The sequence below is a fragment of the Barbatula barbatula genome, assembly GCF_947034865.1.
Source record: "Barbatula barbatula genome assembly, chromosome: 3".
Taxonomy (NCBI): Eukaryota; Metazoa; Chordata; class Actinopteri; order Cypriniformes; family Nemacheilidae; genus Barbatula; species Barbatula barbatula.
Window position 1 is genome coordinate 19,842,470 of NC_136764.1, and position 22,847 is coordinate 19,865,316.

The 22,847-nt window shown below is 38.1% G+C and overlaps 3 protein-coding genes across 7 annotated transcripts; all 3 read left to right on the forward strand.

Annotated features, from left to right (window-relative positions):
- The first annotated feature begins 437 nt into the window (after positions 1-437).
- Positions 438-3,803, forward strand: ttpa (tocopherol (alpha) transfer protein). The gene is made up of 5 exons (XM_079453248.1): positions 438-801; positions 1,898-2,051; positions 2,136-2,329; positions 2,399-2,509; positions 2,614-3,803. The coding sequence occupies exons 1-5, from the start codon at positions 607-609 to the stop codon at positions 2,821-2,823; spliced, it is 864 nt and encodes a 287-aa protein (XP_079309374.1). The 5' UTR covers positions 438-606; the 3' UTR covers positions 2,824-3,803.
- Positions 3,804-4,974: 1,171 nt separating this feature from the next.
- On the forward strand, positions 4,975-22,621 carry asph (aspartate beta-hydroxylase). 5 transcript variants are annotated; one of them, XM_079453202.1, is made up of 12 exons: positions 4,975-5,209; positions 10,272-10,427; positions 11,051-11,095; positions 11,646-11,714; positions 17,452-17,520; positions 18,975-19,037; positions 19,311-19,366; positions 19,514-19,642; positions 19,697-20,189; positions 20,426-20,470; positions 20,574-20,615; positions 20,716-22,617. In XM_079453202.1, exons 1-12 carry the CDS (start codon positions 5,008-5,010, stop codon positions 20,721-20,723), a joined length of 1,377 nt encoding a protein of 458 aa, XP_079309328.1. In that variant the 5' UTR covers positions 4,975-5,007; the 3' UTR covers positions 20,724-22,617. The 5 variants fall into 5 exon arrangements, with proteins under 5 accessions (XP_079309328.1, XP_079309329.1, XP_079309327.1 ...); XM_079453203.1 differs by having other exon boundaries at positions 19,535-19,642; XM_079453201.1 differs by having other exon boundaries at positions 19,311-19,642.
- On the forward strand, positions 14,277-17,113 carry LOC306892456 (uncharacterized protein; the record flags this gene model as incomplete). The annotated part of the gene is made up of 3 exons (XM_079453582.1): positions 14,277-14,286; positions 14,432-14,461; positions 15,982-17,113. 3 exons carry the CDS (start codon positions 14,277-14,279, stop codon positions 16,419-16,421), a joined length of 480 nt encoding a protein of 159 aa, XP_079309708.1. The 3' UTR covers positions 16,422-17,113.
- Positions 22,622-22,847: the final 226 nt, after the last annotated feature.

The following is a 22,847-nucleotide window of genomic DNA, read 5'->3' on the forward strand; positions in this document are numbered from 1 at the left end:
TTGATGATGAGTTTTGAGATGAAACAACGCAACAGTAAAAACAGTTTTTTTTACATCTTTTATGGGGACATTCCATAGACGTAATGATTTTTTACTGTACAGGTGTGTACCCTAAACCTAACCATTAGAGAAAACCTTCATCCATTTTAGGTTTTCTAAAAAATATTATTCTGTGTGATTTAGCCTATGTTTCTTAATGCTGACCAAACAAGGACAAGGATTTTGAATATTGACATCGTTGTGGGGATACATATAACATACATACCGGGTTTATCAGGTCCACGCACGCACGCACACGCACTACTCTCACATCCTATCTCAGGAAGATAATTCAACGGTTCACCCTCGTTGACTTCCTAACATCTGGAGGAATGACCACGAGCGCATTCCTCACGTCACACAGAAATCTGGACCCAGTGCTGCAAAGAGAGACAGATGTCTACCAAACTGGCTCGGTTAATGTTTGACGAAACGGCATATATGTACAAAGGTGAAAAAAATAGGCTACATTAGTGATGACATGATTTGTGCGGCTCTTTCCCTGCCCCTCTTACGTAAGCTGCTGGTCTAAGAGGAGAACATGCAACTCGATCGGGTCACGCAGACATGAAGTCTGCCGAAGTCGAAAACATTGAAGACTTAAATAGTTTGTCAATTGATTCCAGTCGGATTGAAGTGTACTTGGCAAAGTTGAAACAAAAAGCAAAGGCAGAAGCGAGCATTCGACACTTGGATTTGCCCAAAACGTTTTTGATACGCTTTCTGAGGGCGAGAGACTTTGATGTTGAACTGGCGCTCAAGGTTTGTAGCATTGCTTTGCTCTAACTGTGAATTAGCCGAACTCCAGCGAACGGATGCACCGCTACTTTTTAACTCTTTGCTGATATAGGATAGGATTCGAAAGCCACAGCGAGATTTGCCACACAAAGGAATGTAGTCATAGTGTGTAATGTTGAGTATATTCTAGACTTGGCTGAAAACCGAAACAATGTGTTTTTTACCTTTGGTTCTGATTGACTAACCATACGTTCTGCTGTTGTTAAATAATTAAATAAGTTATCATGTTAATATTACATTCTTGCGTTTAAAAATAACGAAAAAAGGGTGACACTTTACAATAAGGTGCTATTAGGTAACATGAGTAAATTTACTGCATTAGCCAACTTCAGCTAACAATTCACAATTTAGTTATGAATCCTTGTGAATGTTGGTTCATGTCGATACAGTTATTCATGTTAGTTCATGGTGCATTACCTAATATCGACAGTGACAATTTGATTTTAATCATGTGTTAGTAAATGGTGTATAAGTATTGATCATTGTTTGTTCATGTTAGCTTATGCATCAATTTATTGTTAACAAATAGCACATTATTATCTACTGTCAGTTCATTAAAGATATTGCTTTATTAATGTATAAACAATTGCAGAAATCTTGATCTCAAAATATAGTTATGTGTTTTATATTTAGCCAAAATTTGAAGAACACCAATTTTAACCCCACATTACAAGATGTTAGATATATCTCACAGTCTGTCCTTTGGCATCCAAAGCCAAAAATAGGTGATATTTGTATTCATCTTTTCTTTTGGCATCAAGCATGCATTGTAAACATACTGTACTGTAATTCATCTCCAGTCCAGCCAAATAAGATTTTCAGGTAACTTCAAAGTTATTGTCCAGACATTTGATTTTACAGGATTGCACACATACTGTATACTTGCTCACATTGCACGATGCCAACCAGTATCATTCTTGTTTGCATCATGTGTGTCAGGACCATTCTGATACAATTCTCTTGAAAAGCTATAAACTGATTTTACATATAAATCGTAATGAGAATACTATAGCCTATTTTGCCTATATTCTGGAAAATGTCTTGTGTCTCCTATACACAGCTTTTGATTAACTATCACAAATGGAGACGAGAATGTCCTGAAATTACTGCTGATTTGCACCCATCATCCATCATAGGACTTCTCCAAAACAATTACCATGGAGTTCTGAAATCACGAGATGACGCTGGAAGCCGAGTTTTAATCTACAGGATTGGCAAGTACACATAAAATATTTTTTTAAATGTTGTTTTTGCTACTAAAATGTTAAATATCCCACATTTTCAATCACTGTTTCCAGGTCAGTGGAACACCAAAGAATTCACAGCTTATGAGGTTTTTCGTGTGAGCCTCATAACATCAGAGTTGATTGTTCAAGAATGCGAGACTCAAAAAAATGGACTTAAAGTTATATTTGATCTCCAAGGCTGGTGCTTTGCTCACGCTCTGCAGACCAATCCTTCTTTGGCAAAAAAGATATCATCTGTACTTACAGTAAGTATATATTCAAAGGTGATGTTCTCTTTAGATCATGTGAATAAAATGTCTGCTTTACTGTCATAGGACTCGTTTCCATTGAAAGTCCGTGGCATCCATTTGATAAATGAGCCCATTTTTTTCCGTCCGGTCTTTGCCATGATTCGCCCATTCCTGCCAGACAAAATCAAACAACGGGTCAGTCCTATTTACGTACATGTATATCAGACATTGAAGAGAATTCACATTAGTTTATAACATCTGTGTTGATGCTATTAACACTGCTGTACTTTTCTTAATAGATTCATATGCATGGTAGTTCATATGCCCAGAGTCTCTGTGGATGTTTTCCAAAAGCTATCCTCCCTCCTGAATATGGTGGAACAGGACCCTGCTTAGAGGAAGTTTGTCAAGAATGGACGGAGTACATCATGCAGTCTGAAGACTATCTACATATGGTCTCTACAGACATAGGTGGAGGAGGTACTTCACAAAGTTCTGCTAATGAATGATTACAGCGAAGGCTCTTGTTTTTGTAAAACTTTGCACCTAATATTTCTAGGAAAATGGGGTAGCTTTTAAAAGTTTTTTATATTCCAGACTGGAAAGGCCACTTTCAGAGTCAATAGTGACATTCCCGTAATTACTTATTTTAACGGAGTCATACATTTTTTTTAATTCTATGTCTTACAGATATTGCAAGTATTTTATATACCTCAGAAGATAAAAATCAAGAGATGTCTATTTGCACAAGCTGTTTTCATTGGAATATTAATCGTGAATAACACAACCTGTAATGTTAACTGAAATATAATAGTGCCTTTGCTACCTTCACTTCAGAATTACCAGTGTAGATTTCCATAACAATGGACATTACTCAGGAATAAAAATTTTGTGCTTAGCGTAAATTAAGCAAAACTGCTATTTGTTGCAGTTTAAAGTGGTCATACTGACTTAAAAAAGTAAATGAATCAGATGTAAATAAAATACAAAACAATAACTGCATTCTAAATAAACAACTTGACACATGCACTTATTGGTCAACGCCAGGAAATGTGCGAATGAAGCTACACTTTGTCCTAATGCCTTTTGTTCACTCTTGAGCAAATATAATCAGAGACTGGTGACCTTATACTTGATCTCTTTGTGTTTACACAAAGCTTTGCTTGAATTTCCGAAACACTACATGTATTTTAACTTTTTACTGCATATCTGTTTACATGTGTTTAAGAAATTGACTGTTTTACATTACTGTACATTGTCATAGTACAAAATAGCTACGCATACACAACGTGTGGCTTAAATAAACAACCAAACAATTGCAACAGTAATCATGTGTATTTACTGTAGATCTTTATTTAGAGATTATGTTCTCTAAAGCTGATGTGAATTGAGCTCACCAAAACCAACATCTGCTTTACTACTTTAGGATTCATTTCCTTTTATTTGATATGAGCTATGATTTCAAATTATAATAAAATATTAAACATTGAAATAAGAACATTTATTTTGTTTTCAACCTGAGAACATACTAAAACCAAATCAAACGTTAGCGAATCTACTGCTCCTGAAAACAATTACTTAAGCACGCCCTCTGCTGGTGTAGGTCACAGATTGCAAAACTAGATGTGAACCACATAGTGTGGATTCAAGATAAACGCAAATGTATGCTTAAAATTACGTACATTATATAGTGAAACTAATTTAAATAAAACGTCACTCTCACACGTCTGGCAAATGTCAAAACAGATGTGCGGGATGTGACCATATGGCCTCCTTCCTTCACCATTCAGTCTCAACACCTCAATCTAACACATTGTGATGGTTGTTTTAAAGAAACATTTGTTGAGAAACAATTGCTGCACATCTTCATTTCTTATTTAAAACGGATGTGATTAATATTGAACACAAAAGTTCAACTAGATGATCTCATGAAGATTATTTCTTAAAGTTCTTATCAGTATTATTGGAACCACATTGTCTGCATGTTTTGAATAGTTTTGGTCCGACCAAACAAGTATAGTTAAGATATAAGTATGCTGATATTTATTTGATGTATCCTCCATATAATATTTAAGGAAACGCAATTTTAATTCAACAGTGTAAGACAAAACAAGCGTTGTAATTATTTAAAGTGCTTCTAAATAAGTACAAACACTGGAAACAATTTGATATGTTCAGTCCCTCGTGAACTTTAGGATGAGGTGGACAACGGAAGGGGGGCGGGGCGCAACATATAGATTTGACTGAGTCAGGAGAACATTTTGTACAAAGAACAAAAGCCTATCTTGAAACTTCAATACATCTCCACAACAGATGAAACTTTATTAAAGTCAAAGTTGAACGGGAAGGTGGAATAAAATGCCCTCTAATTCACTTTAAATAACACATTTGAGACGAATACTTCTTAAACATGATGTTACAAATTGCAACTTTTGTAAACACTGTATTAGTCGTACAAAACACGCTTATTCGACCATTAAAAACTAATTTAATCATATTTTTATAGAAAACCAGACATGGAATTATCTCGCGATAAGTGCAATCTTCCATCTTGCCACGTTCCAGTGCTGGCAAAAACGGGGGAAGTACGGGGCGGTCCTGCTTCACAGGTATCCACACGATTGAATAAAGTCGCTGGGATCTGCTCGACGATTGGATGACGTTTTAATTTTCTCCGCCCACATTGCGATAGTATGGATATCACTGGTCGAACGCTCAGTCACTCAAAAGGGGAAGGGTTGCCATGGACTTCAGCGTATGAAGGCATAGGGATTTGGTTTTGCAGGGACGCATCAGACCTGAGACGATTCATTCAATTTCGACAGCAGAAGATAATCAACGAACCGATAATTGCAATGGCTCCGAAGAAATCTGCAAAGGGAAACACCAAAAAAGGTTCGTAAGTTGAATTTTTTTCCCAAAGACACGCGTTACATCACTATCCTTTTGCAGAGGGCCTTCAAGTTGATCGGGCGGCGGGTGCCAGGAATGATTTTGTTGATCTCATTTAAATTGCTCGTTGCATTTGGGTTGAGGCTATAAACCACAAACAGCCCATAGAAAATTACATTGCGTGTTCGAAATATATCTCAAGTGTGGTATGTTGACGAAAATCGTACCATGTAAACTAACAGTTACCAAAGTTGCGCTACATTATAACTAGTTTACGTGCGTTTACGTACAAGTTACGCCACACATTTGCTTCAGTCAGAAGCGTCGCGCCTGTTTGCGTGAACGTTAGACCGCATTCCGTTACTCTATACGACCTGATGTAATCATTTGTTTTTGTTAATTCAGACGGCAACTCGCTGTTGACCTATATTTCTAATGTTTGCTCATGCTAGAGTATTAGTTGCTCAGCGAGATCTTCTAACTGCTCACGTGTCAATGTTGGTGGAGTGTGGGAGGGGTTACACGTTGCCTCTGGGGTCCCATATTTCCCAATGGATTTATAAGACCACTTTCCTTTTCCTTCTGCATAACTTAGGTTTGTAGGACTTAAAACAGTTATGAAATTCAACTAGAGCGTTATGTAAGAGCGATATGCTTTTTAAAACTAACGTGGATAAAGCCTTATGTAATAAAGGCCGAGAGGGCATCTGAATGCGTTTTACCACGTAATGTTACCGTGATAGAAACGGGATGAAGTGCCTGCTTGCTATGCTATGTGAAGAAAGACCATCTGCAAAAATGTATTCTCACTTTAACTCCTATTTTTTCGGTTCTGCAAGTCATTCCAGTTTTCTCCAGTCATTCCAGCCATTAACTGGTTTCTTGTATGTAACGCTAATGCAATAGCCGCGCCTCTGTCTACGGTTCTGCAAGAGTTAACTAAATTCAGTTGTTCACAAAGCCTCCACCTTTTATTCAATTACTTTTTAGGGATTTTTCTGATGCACAGAATATCTGGCAGGACGCCACAGAAATGGTAAAGAAATGAGTCCGCCATGGGTGGTTTGCTTTAAATAACCTTGCATGTTTTGAATCTGATGCATTTATACTAGTTTTAGTTGTATTGTCTGTAAATAAAGTTGAATGTGTGTCACAAACATGAATGCATGTTCACAACAAATTTGAAGATTGTTTTTTTTCAATGCTTTCATCAAACAACCAGATGTTCATAAATAAAAAATAGATATATAACATTATGGTGTACCTATTAATGTTTGTAACTTAGACTTTGTGATCTGCTTGGGATTACGAAAACTCTTGTGAAATGGTTGCAATGAATACTTTTGTGCCATGCCCGTTGTACGCTAGGGGCTTTTATACCACAAATTCACATTGGTAATGCATTCAGTGAGAATGTGTGCTTGTTATTCCGGATTCCAGGCAGGGTTCATTGCTGATAAGATCACACAATGGGTTAAGCGTTTCAACCCCCAGATTGAAACTGTGTAGGTATGTCTGAAGAAGAGCATTTCAAAGCAAACATTATGTACCTACAAAGCCAATTCATGAGCTACAAAAGATGTTTGTTACACAGCATTGCACAGTAGATCAAGTAAATAAATGGGGGAGGTGTTGACCGGGACACAATGAAAAGCCATCTGACTACCTGTGGATTTTAAGATGAGTCGAGCATGTGTGACTTAAGGGGTGTGTCTTGTTGACGCAGTCCGATAACAGTGGTAATGTAGGTCAAACTGTACTGGGACCCGTTTCAGAAAGCAGGGTAAGAGCAAACTCAGTGTAAGTTAACCCCAGAAAACGGGATACTCTGGGTTTTCAGTTTCAGAACGCGAGGTATATCAAACCCGTGACCGCGGGGTAAGTCAACCCCGTTTCAGAAATCAAGGTATCTTATACTTAGAGTGAGTAACCATAGTAACCTACTCTGTGAACCTAACCTGGTCGGGAGCAGGTTTTATTCCACTAACCCGAGGTTTGTTACAATCTCCGCCCCTTTTCGAAGCGCGAGCGGTGTTGAAATTGCCTTCGCCGTTTGTTTTTTCATTCGTTTTCCTTAATCGCGCACAAGTTCGTAACACAGACATTAAATGTCCGTTTATTCAGTACCCGTAGATGAGGAAGCTGCATTCATTCAGAGAGAGTTACATTTACGTCGGGAGAGAATATATGGTGAAGCCACGTTTGGATGTTTTATCATATCCGGAGGATTCTTTATTTGAGAGGCACAGTTTTTCTTTACAGTCCATTAAATATATTCACACTCTGCTTCATCCTTACATCACAAACCTCACTCGTCGTGGCTGCACTCTTACATCTGAGCAGATTCTCTGTTACGTTTCTTTGCTAACGGAAGCTTTCTTTATAACACCGGGGATGCAGAACACGTTAGCAAGGCAACTGTATGCAGAGCAGTAAGAAAAGTGTGTATCGCTCTCAAGCACTTTATATACATTTGTGTTAAGTTTCCTGTGAGAGCCATCAAAGAGGAGTTTCATAGGATTGCAGGTGAATGGTGAACGTCTTTCTGAATAAGCTGATCAAATAAATGTGCTCTTGCTGCCACCTCTAATAATTCAAATACCCTTTAGGATTTCCCAATGTGATTGGGTGCACATTTAAAAGGTCCCACTCGCCCCGCTCTGCGCGGGCTTCGAACTGCCGTCGGTCAGAACGAGGGACCGGCGCTCTAACCACGAGCCTAACGACCGCAGTCCCTATTACGTCTGTCGCTAGAGCATCTCTAGCTGGCCTCCGTTACACATAGCTGGAGCAGGGGCAAGCATGGCCAGTTTTTTGTCTTCTATAGCCACAGTGCTCGGTTCTCATATCCTCATAACTTTCAAGGCCAGTTTATTAAATATATCAAACATTTCCCAGTCAGGCATCCTACCAGCAAGAGCATTTAAACTCACCGGACTGAATGATGTTTTTATATTTCATTTCCAGCTGCTGCCACGTTCTTTTTATTGCAGAAGGATTGCACCTACATGACAAAAAATCGTAGGTATATATGTTTATACATATACGATATACATAATATATATATATATATATATAGTTCCTCCAATTCGACTGGCGAGAAATAAACGGAGCGTTTTTTGTCACGTGGCGTTGCCATGGTGAATCGTGTTATCTTCGCTCAATTGATGATGGCTTTTTAAAGCCGCGGTGAACACGAGTAACCTCGGGTGAACTTACTCAGAGTGGATTTAACTGATTGAAACCAGCTGTTCTGAAACAGAAAACTCAGAGTAGCGATTATCTGAGTAAATCAACTCAGAGTTCATATTTTAACTCAGTGTTGCTTGAACCTCCTTATTGAAACGGGTCCCTGATGCTGGTATTTTGTATGTTTTTATTCTCTGCTAATGTTTGTTTAATGTCACATGAGGTTTTCACGATTTTGTAAAGCTTCTTTTGACAAAGGCAAGCTGAAGCCGCTTTTTTCATGTTTATTGTTTCAACAAGACGTTAGTGGGCCCTGTCCTTGTATGGGAACGACAAGCCGTTTGGCAGGGAGTCACTCAAAGTTTGTTGTGGAGTTGAGTTTACACATAACAAGAAAATACAATTGCAGTTACGCATTACAATTGAGGCCTGTTCATTTTTTTTAGATGGTAATTGGTGACCAATCAGCTTTTTCAGTTCTGTTTGTGTGGCTTGTAGCAGGATGGAGCGAGAGCTACCCCCTACCCTTTCATATGAGTGCTTGAGATTTTCTGGCTTTCATGTGGACCGTTTCTAAAAATAATCCATTTGCTGGTCGAGTTCCATATTATGTTCCGGCTCAATTCACCAGGAACAAAAGCAGGAGGGCTGCAGTTGTAGAGAGGTTTGGGGTAGGATCGGGGTAAAATACGCTCTCTTATTCCACACTTCATTTTATGGGATGGGGGAGCCACAGGCAGAGGTCAAGGTGGTGAATGAAGAAACAGGTTTGTATGTGTTTGCATTGATATAACCTTCAGGATGAAAGATGACATTTCATTAAGCGTGGGGGTGTGAGATAAAGCCTTAACACTTAAATTTACACTATTTTTCATTTTGAATAAGTTTAGGACTCCATTCAATTTCTTATTTAATTTGCATTGTGTGTTTAAGAACACCCGAAACTTGATGATGTTCTTGCGGCTGGATGAGTCTTCTTTTGAAATCTGTTTGTCAAAAAATGTTTTTGTCTTGAGGGTGTTTGCGAGACTGTTTGTATAGCTGTAACTGTTTACTGTAAAGTTTGTTCAGGTTCATGCTGTGCTTGCATGAGTTGCTTGTGTGGTTTGACCTAGAGAACGCAGCGGACAAAACACCTGTTCATTCTTCCCACCAGAGCTCTAAATGCAGATGTATTTATACCAGGGTTCCAAGGGGAGCGTCAGCAGCCTCAGAATAACTGTACTCTTTTGGCCTTGCTGTTTTGTCACCTTGAAATGACTATAGACGTGATTTGAGATGCAATATTTAAAAATGTTACACGGATCATGCTTTTTAAAAATGTAAACAAATTGGTTGGTCCAGATTAGCTTTATGCAATAAACAGCAAATCCAATAAAATATGGTGGAATATTCTTATTCACGCATTAATAAAAAGTAATCCCACTTTAAAGGCATGGGTTTATTGTATGCATGTATTGCTTATTGATGTGTGTATAATATGTTATAATGGTGCACTGAACTGGTTGTGTTAAAGGGATAGTTCACCAAAAAATGAGAATTCTTGCAACATTTATTCACCATCTTGTCATTTTAAACGCTTGTGACTCTTTCTTCAACAGAACACAAAAGAAGATATTTTGAAGAAAGTTGGTAACTAACTGCACCAATTAACTTCTATTATATGGACACAAAACAAATGGAAGTGAATGGGTGCCGTCACTGTTCGGTTAACAACTTTCTTCAAAATATCTTCTTTTGTATTCTGTGGATGATTAGTCATGCAGATTTGAAATGACAAGAGGGTGAGTACACGATGAAAAAGATGTGTCAGAGTTAATCTGTGTTTGCTTTTATTTTTGCATTGTGTGTAACCTCTGTCTTTATCGTCATACAGATGCCAAGCCACCGCAGGCGAATAAGAATGGCAAGAAGGCAGAAGTTGCAGGAGGAACCTCTTTTTTCACCTGGTTCATGGTGCTGGCTCTCCTGGGCGTCTGGACCTCGGTAGCTGTGGTGTATTTTGACCTAGTTGACTATCAAGGTGTCATCGGTGAGTCCTCTATTAGATTACACGTTGAGATCTCTTTCACATAGGGATGCACTGATAGGGTTTTTAATGCCTTTTTTAACAAACAACTGATTCGGATGCTGAGATGTGCCACTTTCTCTATTATTTAACATTCTGTCATTAAAATAGATCACTCTTTTGATCATGTTTTAAATAAGAAAAGAAGCAATAAGGTATGCTAGCTGGTTTACTTCTGCAGTATCAAATTATTTTCATTGAACATGGATTGAATCCAGTTATCATTCAACAGGTGGCACAAAGTAAGATTTGAAATCGTTTCGACATAATTTTTCAGCAAATATTTCTTGATAACAACATAAATGCAAGTCCAATATGAGATATTCTTGTAACTCATTTACAGATAATTCTAGTGCTTTATATATATAGCATATTTTTTGTCCCACTTAAGTATTTATTATTTTTGTTATATTGACCTTTTCCCCCCTATAGCTGATATGCAGATGGTTTGATAAAAAACAGCTTGTAAAATATCGTTGTGCATCTCTGAATGTATACAATAGGTCTGCAAAAGCAGTGTATTCATGTGATATTTTATTATACTTTAATGTAATTCTTTTAATAACTGGACTTAATTTTGCATGCAGCCAAAGCAAAGGACTTGCGCTATAATCTTTCAGAGGTATTACAAGGTATGGAATCTAAAGCATTATTTGGGTTCACCTTCATAAATCTCATTTCATTAATAGATGCTTTCATTCTCAACTGGTGTTTTTGGTATCCTTTTAATACTGAAAATGGGTAGTTGACACATCATTTGCATGTGCCCTATGGTATGAATTTAGGGAAAAAACATCTTTCTTTTCATAAATATTTATAATCTATTATTATTATTATTATTGGTGCCGCACATATGTCAACTACCCATATATCATAATGTATACAGTATCACCGAACACTTGTATTAACCTATGTCATTTGTAACATTATGGTATTATTGAAACTGTACAGACTTGTCACTTGCTGACATACCTAGTTTTTGGGCAAATAAACTCAGGTTTTGTTCGGACATATGGGAAAAATCATATAACTGAAATACAATATTTACAAACTTGATCCAATCAGGTTTCCATTAAAATCAAGCAAAATATGTAATATTAATTATTTAGTGACCTGTGGAGGAAATTGTGTTTTTGGAAACGTATATGATGCAATTAAAATTAATTTTAATTACTTTACTAGGTAAACTTGTATCATATGATGCCGATGGGGATGGAGATTTTGATGTGGAAGACGCCAAAGTTCTACTAGGCAAGTGCACTAATTTCAATTACTTTATTGCAAGAATTAAATTTGTTGCATGGCTGACTTTGGTTTACTTTCGTGGAAAATTGAAATGAAATCGGACCAATGCACGTGCATGGGACTTCATCATGCTATTGTTATCATCATTTTGTTTTGCCCACACCCTTTTATTGATATAAGTAATAAAAGATCTTGCATGAGTTTTTGAATAAGACCACATTGACAATATTAAAAGAACTTGTTTGCTACTGGGTAAGAAAATAAAGAGATTACGTTCATCCAAAACTGTTCCATTGACGCTTTCCACGCATGTTTCTTTTTCTTCGTCATGTTCTGTACCTTTGCGTCTTCAGATTATTTTAAAGCATCTTTAGCCCCTGGATCTTTATCTACTAAACCTTTCAAACCACATCTACTCTTTCTCTGTTTTCCTGCTCTCCCACTGTTCTCTCTTTCCCCCTCTCTCCTTATTTTCCCGTCTGCGTAGGGCTGACCAAAGATGGCAGCAAAGAAAACTCAGACTCTCTTGAGGAAGTGCTCGATATGTTAGCAGAAGAGGGCACTGATTGGTTTCAAGGTTTCTTCACATTCCTGTATGACGTTATGAGTCCTTTTGAAACGCTAGAGGATGAAGAAACCGAGGCAGCAGCGGAGGATGTTGCTGGCGCGTCACAGACTGAAGGGGTTCAGGGCCAAAAGACATGCGTTATTTTAGGCCTTCAGAATCAATAGTTTTCTACCGCGATCGCGTCAGAAGCACCTTATTAGAGGTGGACTTGCTCCCTAGACGTCTTGAGTTCTTTTGCAAAGACTTGAGAAATGTTTTGTTTGTAAGATTACCAACAGGCATTTTTGGGAACCTGTGAACTCTATGATGTCATTATGAACATTTACACCTTTGTAAATATGTAGATTGTGCTTTGACAACGGCTAAATATATTGACCTATTTCTTATGACCTCAGTGCTTTAAGTTATGCCAATTGAACATATATCTGCTGCTTGCCTCAGTTCTCTTATCACAAACAACATAGTAAATATGAATTCAGTATGTATATTTAAGTTTTTCTTCCAGTTTAGCATTGTGCATGTAACGACATACCACTTTAAATTTTCTTTGTGTCTTTGGGCTGTAAATAGTTTATTTTGGGGAGTTTGAGTAATTTTAATCCTCAGGAATTCAGTGTTGTGTCTTTTTTGGTAGTGCTAAACACAGAAAATTACGTAGAGTAATAAGGTACTGTGGTCTTAATCAGGGGTTACAGGGTGGGGGGGCGGGGGGGGGGTCGCAAGATGATTTCCAGAAATAATTTTGTATTATTATTATAAATAGCGTATGTAATCAATAAGTCTAACAAAATACAAAAATATGAGTTAAGTTAAAAATAAAACCATGCAAATAATAAGCCATCAGCCTTAGGAATTTCCTCCCCACTCGATCATGACCCCATAGGTGATTACATCAGCAACCGCATTAGGTTAGGTGCAGCAAGTCCATTTAAAGCATCACGTCAAACAGTCCCATGTGCACGCAGATTATTTTTCAGGCTTTAAGTTTAGGATATTTGTATTTGTCAAAATGAAACGTTGATTAAAATCCACCAAAGACAATGCAGGAAGGCCAACGTCCTCAGGTATGAAAAGAGGCACATCCATCAGCACCCGAATCAGTTTGATGAAATTCGACCATCTGTAGAAAGAGTTTATATATAACATGTTAGACTGTGGTCTTTTGTGTTGTCATTATTCGTGTGTCTGGGTAGACCTTGAAGGGGCACGTGCACATTTGAGCGCAAAGTTTGTATACTTTAACCACCTCCGAGGATAGTGGTGGCATCGAATCACTGGCACTGTTATTTTGGGGGTCGCGAGTTTGGATCCCCTGGTCTTCGTTATGAATCCTCTATGCAAGAACTAGTTCAAAAGCCCAGTCTTCTGCAGGAGTCTTCTCCTGAACCCCAGAGTTCTGTAACCGTCAACAACCGGGTCCTACCTGCCAGTCGAAAGAACCTGCAATGGTGTGCCTACTAAATGTATTGTAGTGTTTATATATATAGGTTCTGTACTACCAGGCCTACAGGAGCATACGTTTCAATACTGTAAATGTAAACTCTTCGCAAACTTTTTCCTACACGCCTCAGGAATGATTTAAGATAATGACTGTGCTTCATGACTTTGTGTTCTTATGCTTAACTGTCACTTCACACAGTTTATTTGCAAAATACATTGTCAATAATTTAAAATATTGTTATGTAGCTTTTTAGCAGGAGTTGGAGAGTTATTACTAAAATGTTCTATTCGGCTTAAGATTGAGAGATGTCGGTACTTGGACTGATTGCACCTTCCAACCTTTTTTTACATTACTTTCTTCTCTGGGGTCATTTTGATTATTATTCAGATTTTCTTAAATGCACTTTGGCTTTTATCTGTGTTTATTATATGTGCTCACATGTTGATATCCGTTTGGTTTTTTAAGCATTATATGTCTTGTAATTGCAGTTTGTTCGTATTAGAAGTTTTTTTATCATTATAAAAACCTTTATAATGAACATTAATTTTTTTAATCAAATATGGAATCAGGTTCGACATGGGTGGATTAACCTGACAATATCATCTTCACACATTCTTTTGACACTCACAAATGCAAAGGCAGGGCTTGCAAGCTTCGACTTGTTTTGGGTAGCAAACGTTGACTTATTTTGACATTCTGTCTCATTCACACCAGATGAAAAGAAAGATGTTTCCAGGAGAAAAGGTATCTTTCACACTTGATCATCGTGCATGGCTCAGACTAGCCTCTAGTGTGTTTTGAGAATTTATCAGGGACTTTTAAGGCCATGTTCACATTTGACTTATTTTTTTGACGCTGCTAGCATCTGTGTTTTACATTATAATCCTATGGAGTAAACTGTGTTAAGTCCTGAGCGCTGCTTTAAAAGCCAGCGTCTTTTTCTGCAGCTCCAAGTGTCTTTTGAAGTTTAAAAAAGTTCAACTTTTCAGAGAAAAAAAATGCCCTACGTGAAGCGCCTTTTTCACAACTTTCCAATGACAGAGACCTGTGGTATCCATGACAACATGCAAGGAACGTGATTGGTCGAGAAGGCTCAAGATTGATAAAATGAAATCACCATTTGGAGAATAGTTTATTGATAATTCATTTTAATTAAGTTTCACTTTCAATAACTATCAGACACACAATAAATTCCTATATGCAGTGTTAATTAAATAAGACTATCAAATTCTAGCAGCCCCCCCGGCCAGGCAAACAGTGCAAAACAGTATGCAAACGGTGGCGAGGAACCCAAAACTCCATTGGAGGGAAACCAGGCCTAACCAGGGGATTCCAGTTCCCCTCTGGCAAAAACTGCTGCCTCTGCACAAGCTCGACAGTGCTTGCACAACAAGGCAAAATAAAAAAAGGTTAATTTAAAATTATCATTAATAATCTAATAGTGGCTGACGTTTTGTAGAGTTGCCACGTCCTTCGTCCAGCATTTGTCAGGTCTGGGAATGGATTACGCCCTGCCCGCTCCGGTAACCTTGGACTGCGTCCTGCCCGCTCTAGTAACCTTGGAACAACGAGACAAGACTGGCTGAGAGTAGAGTACTGTTCTGCACTCTTTGATGCAACAAATGCATCAGTTGTTATTGGAAGTGTCCCTGGTTCCGGTTGATCTAACTAGTGCAGCCTAGATCTTTGAAATATATATATTATGATAGTGTAGTGTATGCAAGATTAAAAAGATGCGTCTTTAGTCTAGATTTAAACTGACAGAGTGTGTCTGCTGCTATTAGCCGGCTGCTATTTATAACCACAATGTTTGCGAGTGTTTTTTTACTAGAAAAGCGCTAGTGTCAAGTGTGAACATGACCTAAGTTGATTTTTAAATTTAAGCTGTACTGGATTTGCATGGAGCTGACATAACAGTTAATATATGTCAAGCTACATTGTGACCTGTTTAACTGAGGAGTGTTTAATAATAATTGATATATTTGCAGTTACTGCTCTTGAACCTGCATGTGTTTAGACACTGATTTTGCAAACAAAGAACTACAAACTAATGTAGTTTCTCACTATATGTTTGTAAAAATATTATTCCTCTTCTAAGCCGTTTACAGATACTACTAGAGATTTGTTGACTTTTCATAAAGATGCTGAATCACAAATTGCAAATGAGTGTGCTCTAAATCCTGTTACTTACAATCCTAAATGCGTGGCTTGACGTGTGAGTGGTGTTATAACTTAGTTACAGTGATTACGTGGTCACTCCCCAGAGCTTTCCTCAGCCAAAGATGTTGGGTTGAAGCTAAGGGAAGCTCTAAAGCAACAGATCACCATCATCCATGAGAGGGTGGAGGCCAGGAAGATAGCCAAAATGGCACTGGCAGAGGTTAGAAGCATCCTAGCCAAAGAGGAAGAAGAGAGGACCTTGAGCCGAATAAGGGAGGAGTCAGAAGCCAAGGCCTGGGAGAGAGCTGAGGCACGGCTGAAAGAGGAAGAAGAGAGAATAGAGAAGGAGGATGTGAAAAAGGCCATGGAAAGGATTAGAAAAGAGAAAGAAGAAAGGGAGAAAATGGCGAAAAAGACAAAGAGGGTGGAAAAGCCAGATGCGGAGAAGGCTCATGACAAGCCTGTTGAGGAGGAAAATAAAAAGGATGAAAAAGATGGTAAAGTCAAAGAACCCAAGATGATTGCTATTAAAAAGAAATTATAAGAGCTGGTAAATGTTTTTATTCAGTTTAACGGTTTGTGTAAGTTGCGTTAACATCTGGCTGAACTGGATCTCAGTCCTTATACCTACTTGAGCAGGACGTCCTTATTTTCTTAGTGATGGTTCAGCCAAAAATTTTAATTTTGTCAGTTACTCACCCGTTTGTCCTTTCAAACATGTGTGACTTACTTTCCTCCATAGAACACAAAAGAAGATATTTTGAAGAATTTTGTTAACTGGCCCCCTTTCACTTGAATTGGTTTTGTGTCCATACAATAGAAGTGAATGGGGACCAGTACTGTTCAGTTACCGACTGTCTTCAAAATATTTCTGTTCTGTGACGGAAATAAAATCATAAAGGTGTGAAATGTCATCATTTACTTATCCTCTTGTCAAAATTTAAATTTTTTGGTGAACCATCACTAAGTGGCATGCTGTGAAAAGTTTATGGAGCGTTTGTGTGGCCAAAGCCAACGAGGTGCTAGTCACAGATCGCCATGTGGAAATACTTTAATTCCTCTTAATATTTTCTTTATTAGAAGGTAGAATCCTAGTTGAATCTAAATTCTAGTTCTAGTGTTATGATTTCAACCTTAAAAGGTTCTGATGTTGTTTATGTCAAAAAGGTAGTGTTACTTTATGGACAAGAAGCTTCGTGTTTTGTCAATAAACTATGAATAAAAAAAAGTTTTTTAGTGCTTTGTGTGTTTTTCTTTGTGATGTAAAAACAACAAAGAATATTGAATATCATGTGCTGTTATTTCATGCTTCAAAACAGTACTTCTTTCACAAGACTTTCATCTAAATCTACAAATAATCACTTTTCCTCTTACTTCTCCTATTGGTCTGTTGAAAATCTCAAATGCGTACCTTTTTGTCTCAGAGACGAAGAATAGGAAAGTTTCCTAGTGTAACCTAAAGTCTATAGTGTGACACAAAAGTAAACCAAAGGCCATTCGGCCCACATGCTTGTTACCTGTGATTGTATTCCACACATGCCTCATGTATGCACATCCACATGTGAAACCCTCAGGACTGACGGAAAAGCCCAGCATTGTGACCGGTGAATCAGTCGCCGATAAACCTGAACCTGCGGAAGAAGGTAAAGTGAACTCGCGTACAGGATCTGTATATATATAAAACCCATGTTTGTTGGATAAACGCTGTGTGAAGACTGTTTCACAATCAGATTTCTATTATTTATTTAAAATGGACATATAGCATATACAGCCGCAGAAAATAACAAGAGACCATTCTGAAGTTTCTTTTCGAATAAGCATTTCTAGATATATTGTCCAAAAGAAGGTCCAGTGTTTGTTGAATTTGAACAAAGTCAAACCTCCAAGTCATCCAACAGCAATGCGAAAAACTGCCATAAAATACATGTACAAAGATTACTGTTGTAGAACTTGATTTCTTTCCAGTATTTGAGGTCTGAAAAAATACAGAGCATCTTTTCTGGTATTTGACCTGTTTCTACAATTTTCATTTTCTGCACATAAAAACAATATTTTTATTTGAAATCTAGGAGAAATGTTTGTTCGTAGTTCACAGAATAACATGAAAATTAGCATTTTTCAAAAGTACCAACAAACATGGTCTATACATGTTTTTTATACAAACATACAGCCACGGAAAAACGAGTAAGATTGGACTTTACGGATCATTAACATCACTCATGTGTAGCACTTACATTCTTTGTAGTCCCTGATAGTCACCTTTTGGTGTTGGAAACATAAGAACTTTCGTACCGGGTACATAGCAATGATAAGCCAGTCTTACCAAATACAATTGTTGTGTATTCCTCACATAAAAATGATCATATTTTCCTGCAGGAACAGACGTGAATGACTAATCTTGTCCATTAAGATCTTGGTTCCACTTTAAATTACATTATATATCCATGTAAAATACTAGTAACTACATTTTTTTAATATAGGTTAGGGGTTCAGGGTGTTAGTACAGTATTTGGAATGAGACTATAAAATAAAGTGCTACTAAAATCTTTGTTTCGCTGGTAAAAGTGTGTGTACACATGCTTGTACAAAGGCTATTAATTCAGAATAATGGATGCTGATTTTCTTCAACAAAAATTCAAAAACAAATACACACTGCTTGACTATTATACGAATCTGTTTAGTTATAGGTTCTTCGTTACATTGTGGGGTTATACCATGTACAAAGAAAACGCTGTGACGCGATACATTTAAAATTTTCCAGAGGTTTTGTACTAACCAGCCGTGAAGGGCAGCGCGTCAAGCAACGGCTGTTTTTATTTTAGAAACTATTTGTATTTCTGCAACGTCACAGCTGACAGCTCCGCCCGCACAACATTCTCATTCGATAGAAGTTCTGTACCTTATGAATATTGATCGCATGTGCACTCTTCAACTGCAGCGCGAGCGAGTGTATGGACAGACAAATACTGTGCTGATTGGACAAAAAATTGTTTCTCGCAGGAATCTCATCGTGTCGTGTTTGGTTAGGCGGTGGAAGTCTCAATGCTCAAATAATTTTGGTTGTTTTTAACTGCTTATGTTTCTTGCTCCGCTCCAGAGTCTATTGTGGAGGAAGAGATCCAAGCCACGAAAGCGGAGCATTCTGTTCAGCCGCCACCAGGTAAAACTTTTGTGAAACTGTATAAATATTGTAATTGTCACTATTTGACTCTTAAAAATGATGCCGTAACACAAACCTTTGTTTTAGTTGTAGAGTAGTTGTTGTAGCTTTAGTAATTATTGACACTTGTACAATTTAATAATAAAAAGTAGTATTTAGTAAAACTGTGTGTAGTACTTGGCCCCTACAAACATCCCTAACGTGTTTGTTAATTAAATATATTGGCACCTGCCAAGGGTTTTGTACTCGCAATTAAATTGTTTTCTTCGGCAGAGCCGGAGGCTGTGGAGGAGGAGCCGGCGGCTGTGGAGGAGGAGGAAGAACCCGAGGTTGTGGAGGAAGAACCCGAGGTTGTGGAGGAAGAACCCGAGGTTGTGGAGGAAGAACCCGAGGTTGTGGAGGAAGAACCCGAGGTTGTGGAGGAAGAACCCGAGGTTGTGGAGGAAGAACCCGAGGTTGTGGAGGAAGAACCCGAGGTTGTGGAGGAAGAACCCGAGGTTGTGAAGGAAGAAGCCGAGGTTGAAGAGGAAACTGAGGAGGAGCCTGAGCCATTTGAGGAAAACGAACCACTTGAGGAAGTGGTTGAGGAAGTTATTGCAGAGGAGGCTGCGCCAGTTGAGGAGGCTGCGCCAGTTGAGGAGGCTGCGCCAGTTGAGGAGGCTGCGCCAGTTGAGGAGGCTGCGCCAGTTGAGGAGGCTGCGCCAGTTGAGGAGGCTGCGCCAGTTGAGGAGGCAATTATCCAGGAAGCATTAAAGGAAGCTGAGCCAGTGGAGGAAGCTGTGGAAGAAGCAGAACCAGAAGAAGAGCCAGCAGAGGAACATGAACCAGCAGAGGAACCACCAGAAGAGCCAGTAGAGGAAGTAGTCGAAGTGCCTTCAGAAGAAGAAGAAGAAGAAGAAGAAGAAGCGGAGGACGAGACAGCAACAGAAGAGGACACTGAACAAGTGGAGGAACCAGCAGAGGAGGCAGAACCAATGGAAGATACAGAACGAATGAGTGAAACACAAGAAGAAACAGCTGAGGAGTCTGTCCTTAATGAAGAAACTGTACCAGAAGAAGAATTAATAGAAGAGACACTTCAGGAAGATGAGGAAGTAGAAGAATCCACAGTGGAGGACGCAGAGCTTGAGGAGGAGAATGCAGAAGAACAGGGTACAGTTATTATGTTTTTGTTTGATTTCAAAGGTTAATTAAAAGAACACGTAATGGTAAGATGTCGAAAATGTTTGCAACCGACTAGGTGAGGAACACAGAAAATGCAGGTCATGTGGTAACGTGCACAATATTTTTGTTTTTATTTTGATCTGTGCAAACAAAATGTTCTTTAAAGTGAAACTAGAATTTAATCTTTAGACTTGCTTTAATGTGAAATGTGCTTTTTGTCACAGAGGAAGCAGCTTCTGAGGAAGAACAGACTGAGGAAGACATTGCAGGTTTGTGTTTCATTTTAAATGTTTTTCAACAAAAGGTGGATATCCCTTTATTGTATTGAAAATGTGTTCACTAAGCTGATTTTACTGAATAACCTATTTACAGAGGAAATTACTCAGACAGAAGAACAACCTGAAGAGCCTACAGGTAAAAAGATTTGCCATGTTCATGCAGAGCTAACGGTTGCTGTGTAACGATTAACAAGATACATTTAGATGTATTCAACATTATTCGCTTTGTGTTACAGAAACATAAAGCATGAGGCAGTATGGAGGATGAGGAGAGGCCCAGCATTGCGTGGCATTCCACTGGAACTGTGCAGCTGCCAATTCTCACCTTGAGTCTGTTTTTACTCAAGCCTATTTGTTAATTGATAATGTGGTCTCTTGTGTATAAATACACTTTTTAATGTTTTTGTTTGGTTTGATTTTTCTCCTTTCCCTTGCAGATCCTTATAATAATGACAAAATGTTTTGTGTCCATCCCCTAACTTAGATGTGAAGTAGCCATTTTAAATCAGGGCAAATAGTCAGTGTGTCGTTCCCTATTCTTTGCGTTTAAACACCATCATGTTGCTTTGTAGTTCAGAGATCTTCACATTTTATTCCGAATTTTACTTATCAGCAGGTCTTTGTCAAATCTGTCTTATTGCTTAAATGTGAAGGTACTATGCAAAGCTGCACTGATCTCGCACTATGATTTCATCATTAAGTTTTGTACTACCGGTATGTATTGGGTCTGCATTTCCAATGTTGCATATCAAGGACGAGTTTATGCTAGTAGGTAGATAATTGTCATGTGAAATTTGTGTGGAGCCTTTGGCGTGCATGTGCGTGTTTGTATGTTGGTTTGAAACAATCTTTTGAGCCATTATTCTTATTACTATAATGTTGTGTCATATGTCTTTATTTCTGCTTACTGTTAAGATTTGAGTACCTCTTTGTCTTTTGCCAAGTTCTCACAATGAGCAGAAAACTTTCATTTTTGTCTTTTAGAAAGCAAAACTTAAAAAAAGATTTTTCACTTGGGATTCTGATCTGTGACAGTAATACAGCTAATATGGACCAATATGGTGTACATTCCCTTCATAGGGTGTTCATAGGCTTATATTTGGATGAGCTACAAGCTATTTGTTCCTGGCAGACACTCCAGCTGCTGTGCAGTGTGTGTGTAATAGCCGTACATCATATGTAATGAAGAATGCCCATGTACATTGTGCTTCAAATATGGAGCAAACTATTCTATAAAATACCTTATTTTTCTAGCAGTTAAACCTAGTGGTTCATCAGTCAATACATGCAGATTAATTTGTAAACATCACTGCCTGTGCATTCCATGTGCATGTATGCTGCCCCTTTCAACTGCTGCAGGGTGTCTTGTCATTAGAATATTTCTAGCTAGTTTAGTTTGTATTAACTATTATTGTCAACAGTATTGCCATGGTTATTATAATATGGTATATGTCTAACCTACAATACAGAGTAAATATTTAAGGAATGACTTTGAAGGAAACTCTTGCTCTTGTTTCACTGTGGATAATTTTTTCCTAAAGGTATTGTTTTATGTACACTGTGGTTTTACGGGCCCTGCCAGGATAAATAGTTTGTTTTAGGCTTTCGCAAATGCTGCAAATCAATGGTTTTACTATGGCTGCAATGTTTTTTTTATTACAACACTAGAGGGTGTTTTGACCCTTAACACTTTTGAAGTCAATGTGAATTTTTAAAGTGGTATTAATTTAGCATAATACAAACTTCTTTCTTTTTTATAGAATTTAAGAATTTCTGTTTGTTTTAGGATTTGACGCTTTATAGTTGAATTGAATTTTACAAAAGTGTTAACCTCTAAAAGCCATATGTAAAAGGTTGGATTTAGCAACCTTGATATAGGCCATACTTCAGTGGACCAACACCCCACAATCAGCAATAAAACAAATTATAAAGAGGTCATTTTTACCGTGGTCCATTTACACAGAAGTTTACTGAAGACTTTCTATTCAGAGGTTTACATGAAATCCTGCTGTATAGGCTTACTGGTTTAAGTTATTGAGGTGATTGTGGTTTTAGGGAGTTTTTGGTAACTTTGACACATCTGTAAACTGTAAATGTTTGGAGTGCTGCAATAAAGGTTGGGACAATGATAAAACCACCTTGACCTGTGTTGTTTTGTTCTGCCAATTTCTTAAAACCATTATTCCTTACCGAGGGGAATTATTCATGCAATAACGAGGCCAATGGGCCCATATTAGCCTTAGCCAACGGGTTGCGGTGATTTTGGTAGTGTTGTAATCTTATGCCATACAGGACCGGTGCCCTGAGCATGCATTGGCGGTATCTGCAGTCGTGACCTGATGGTTAGAGAGCCCGACTCGTGACTAGA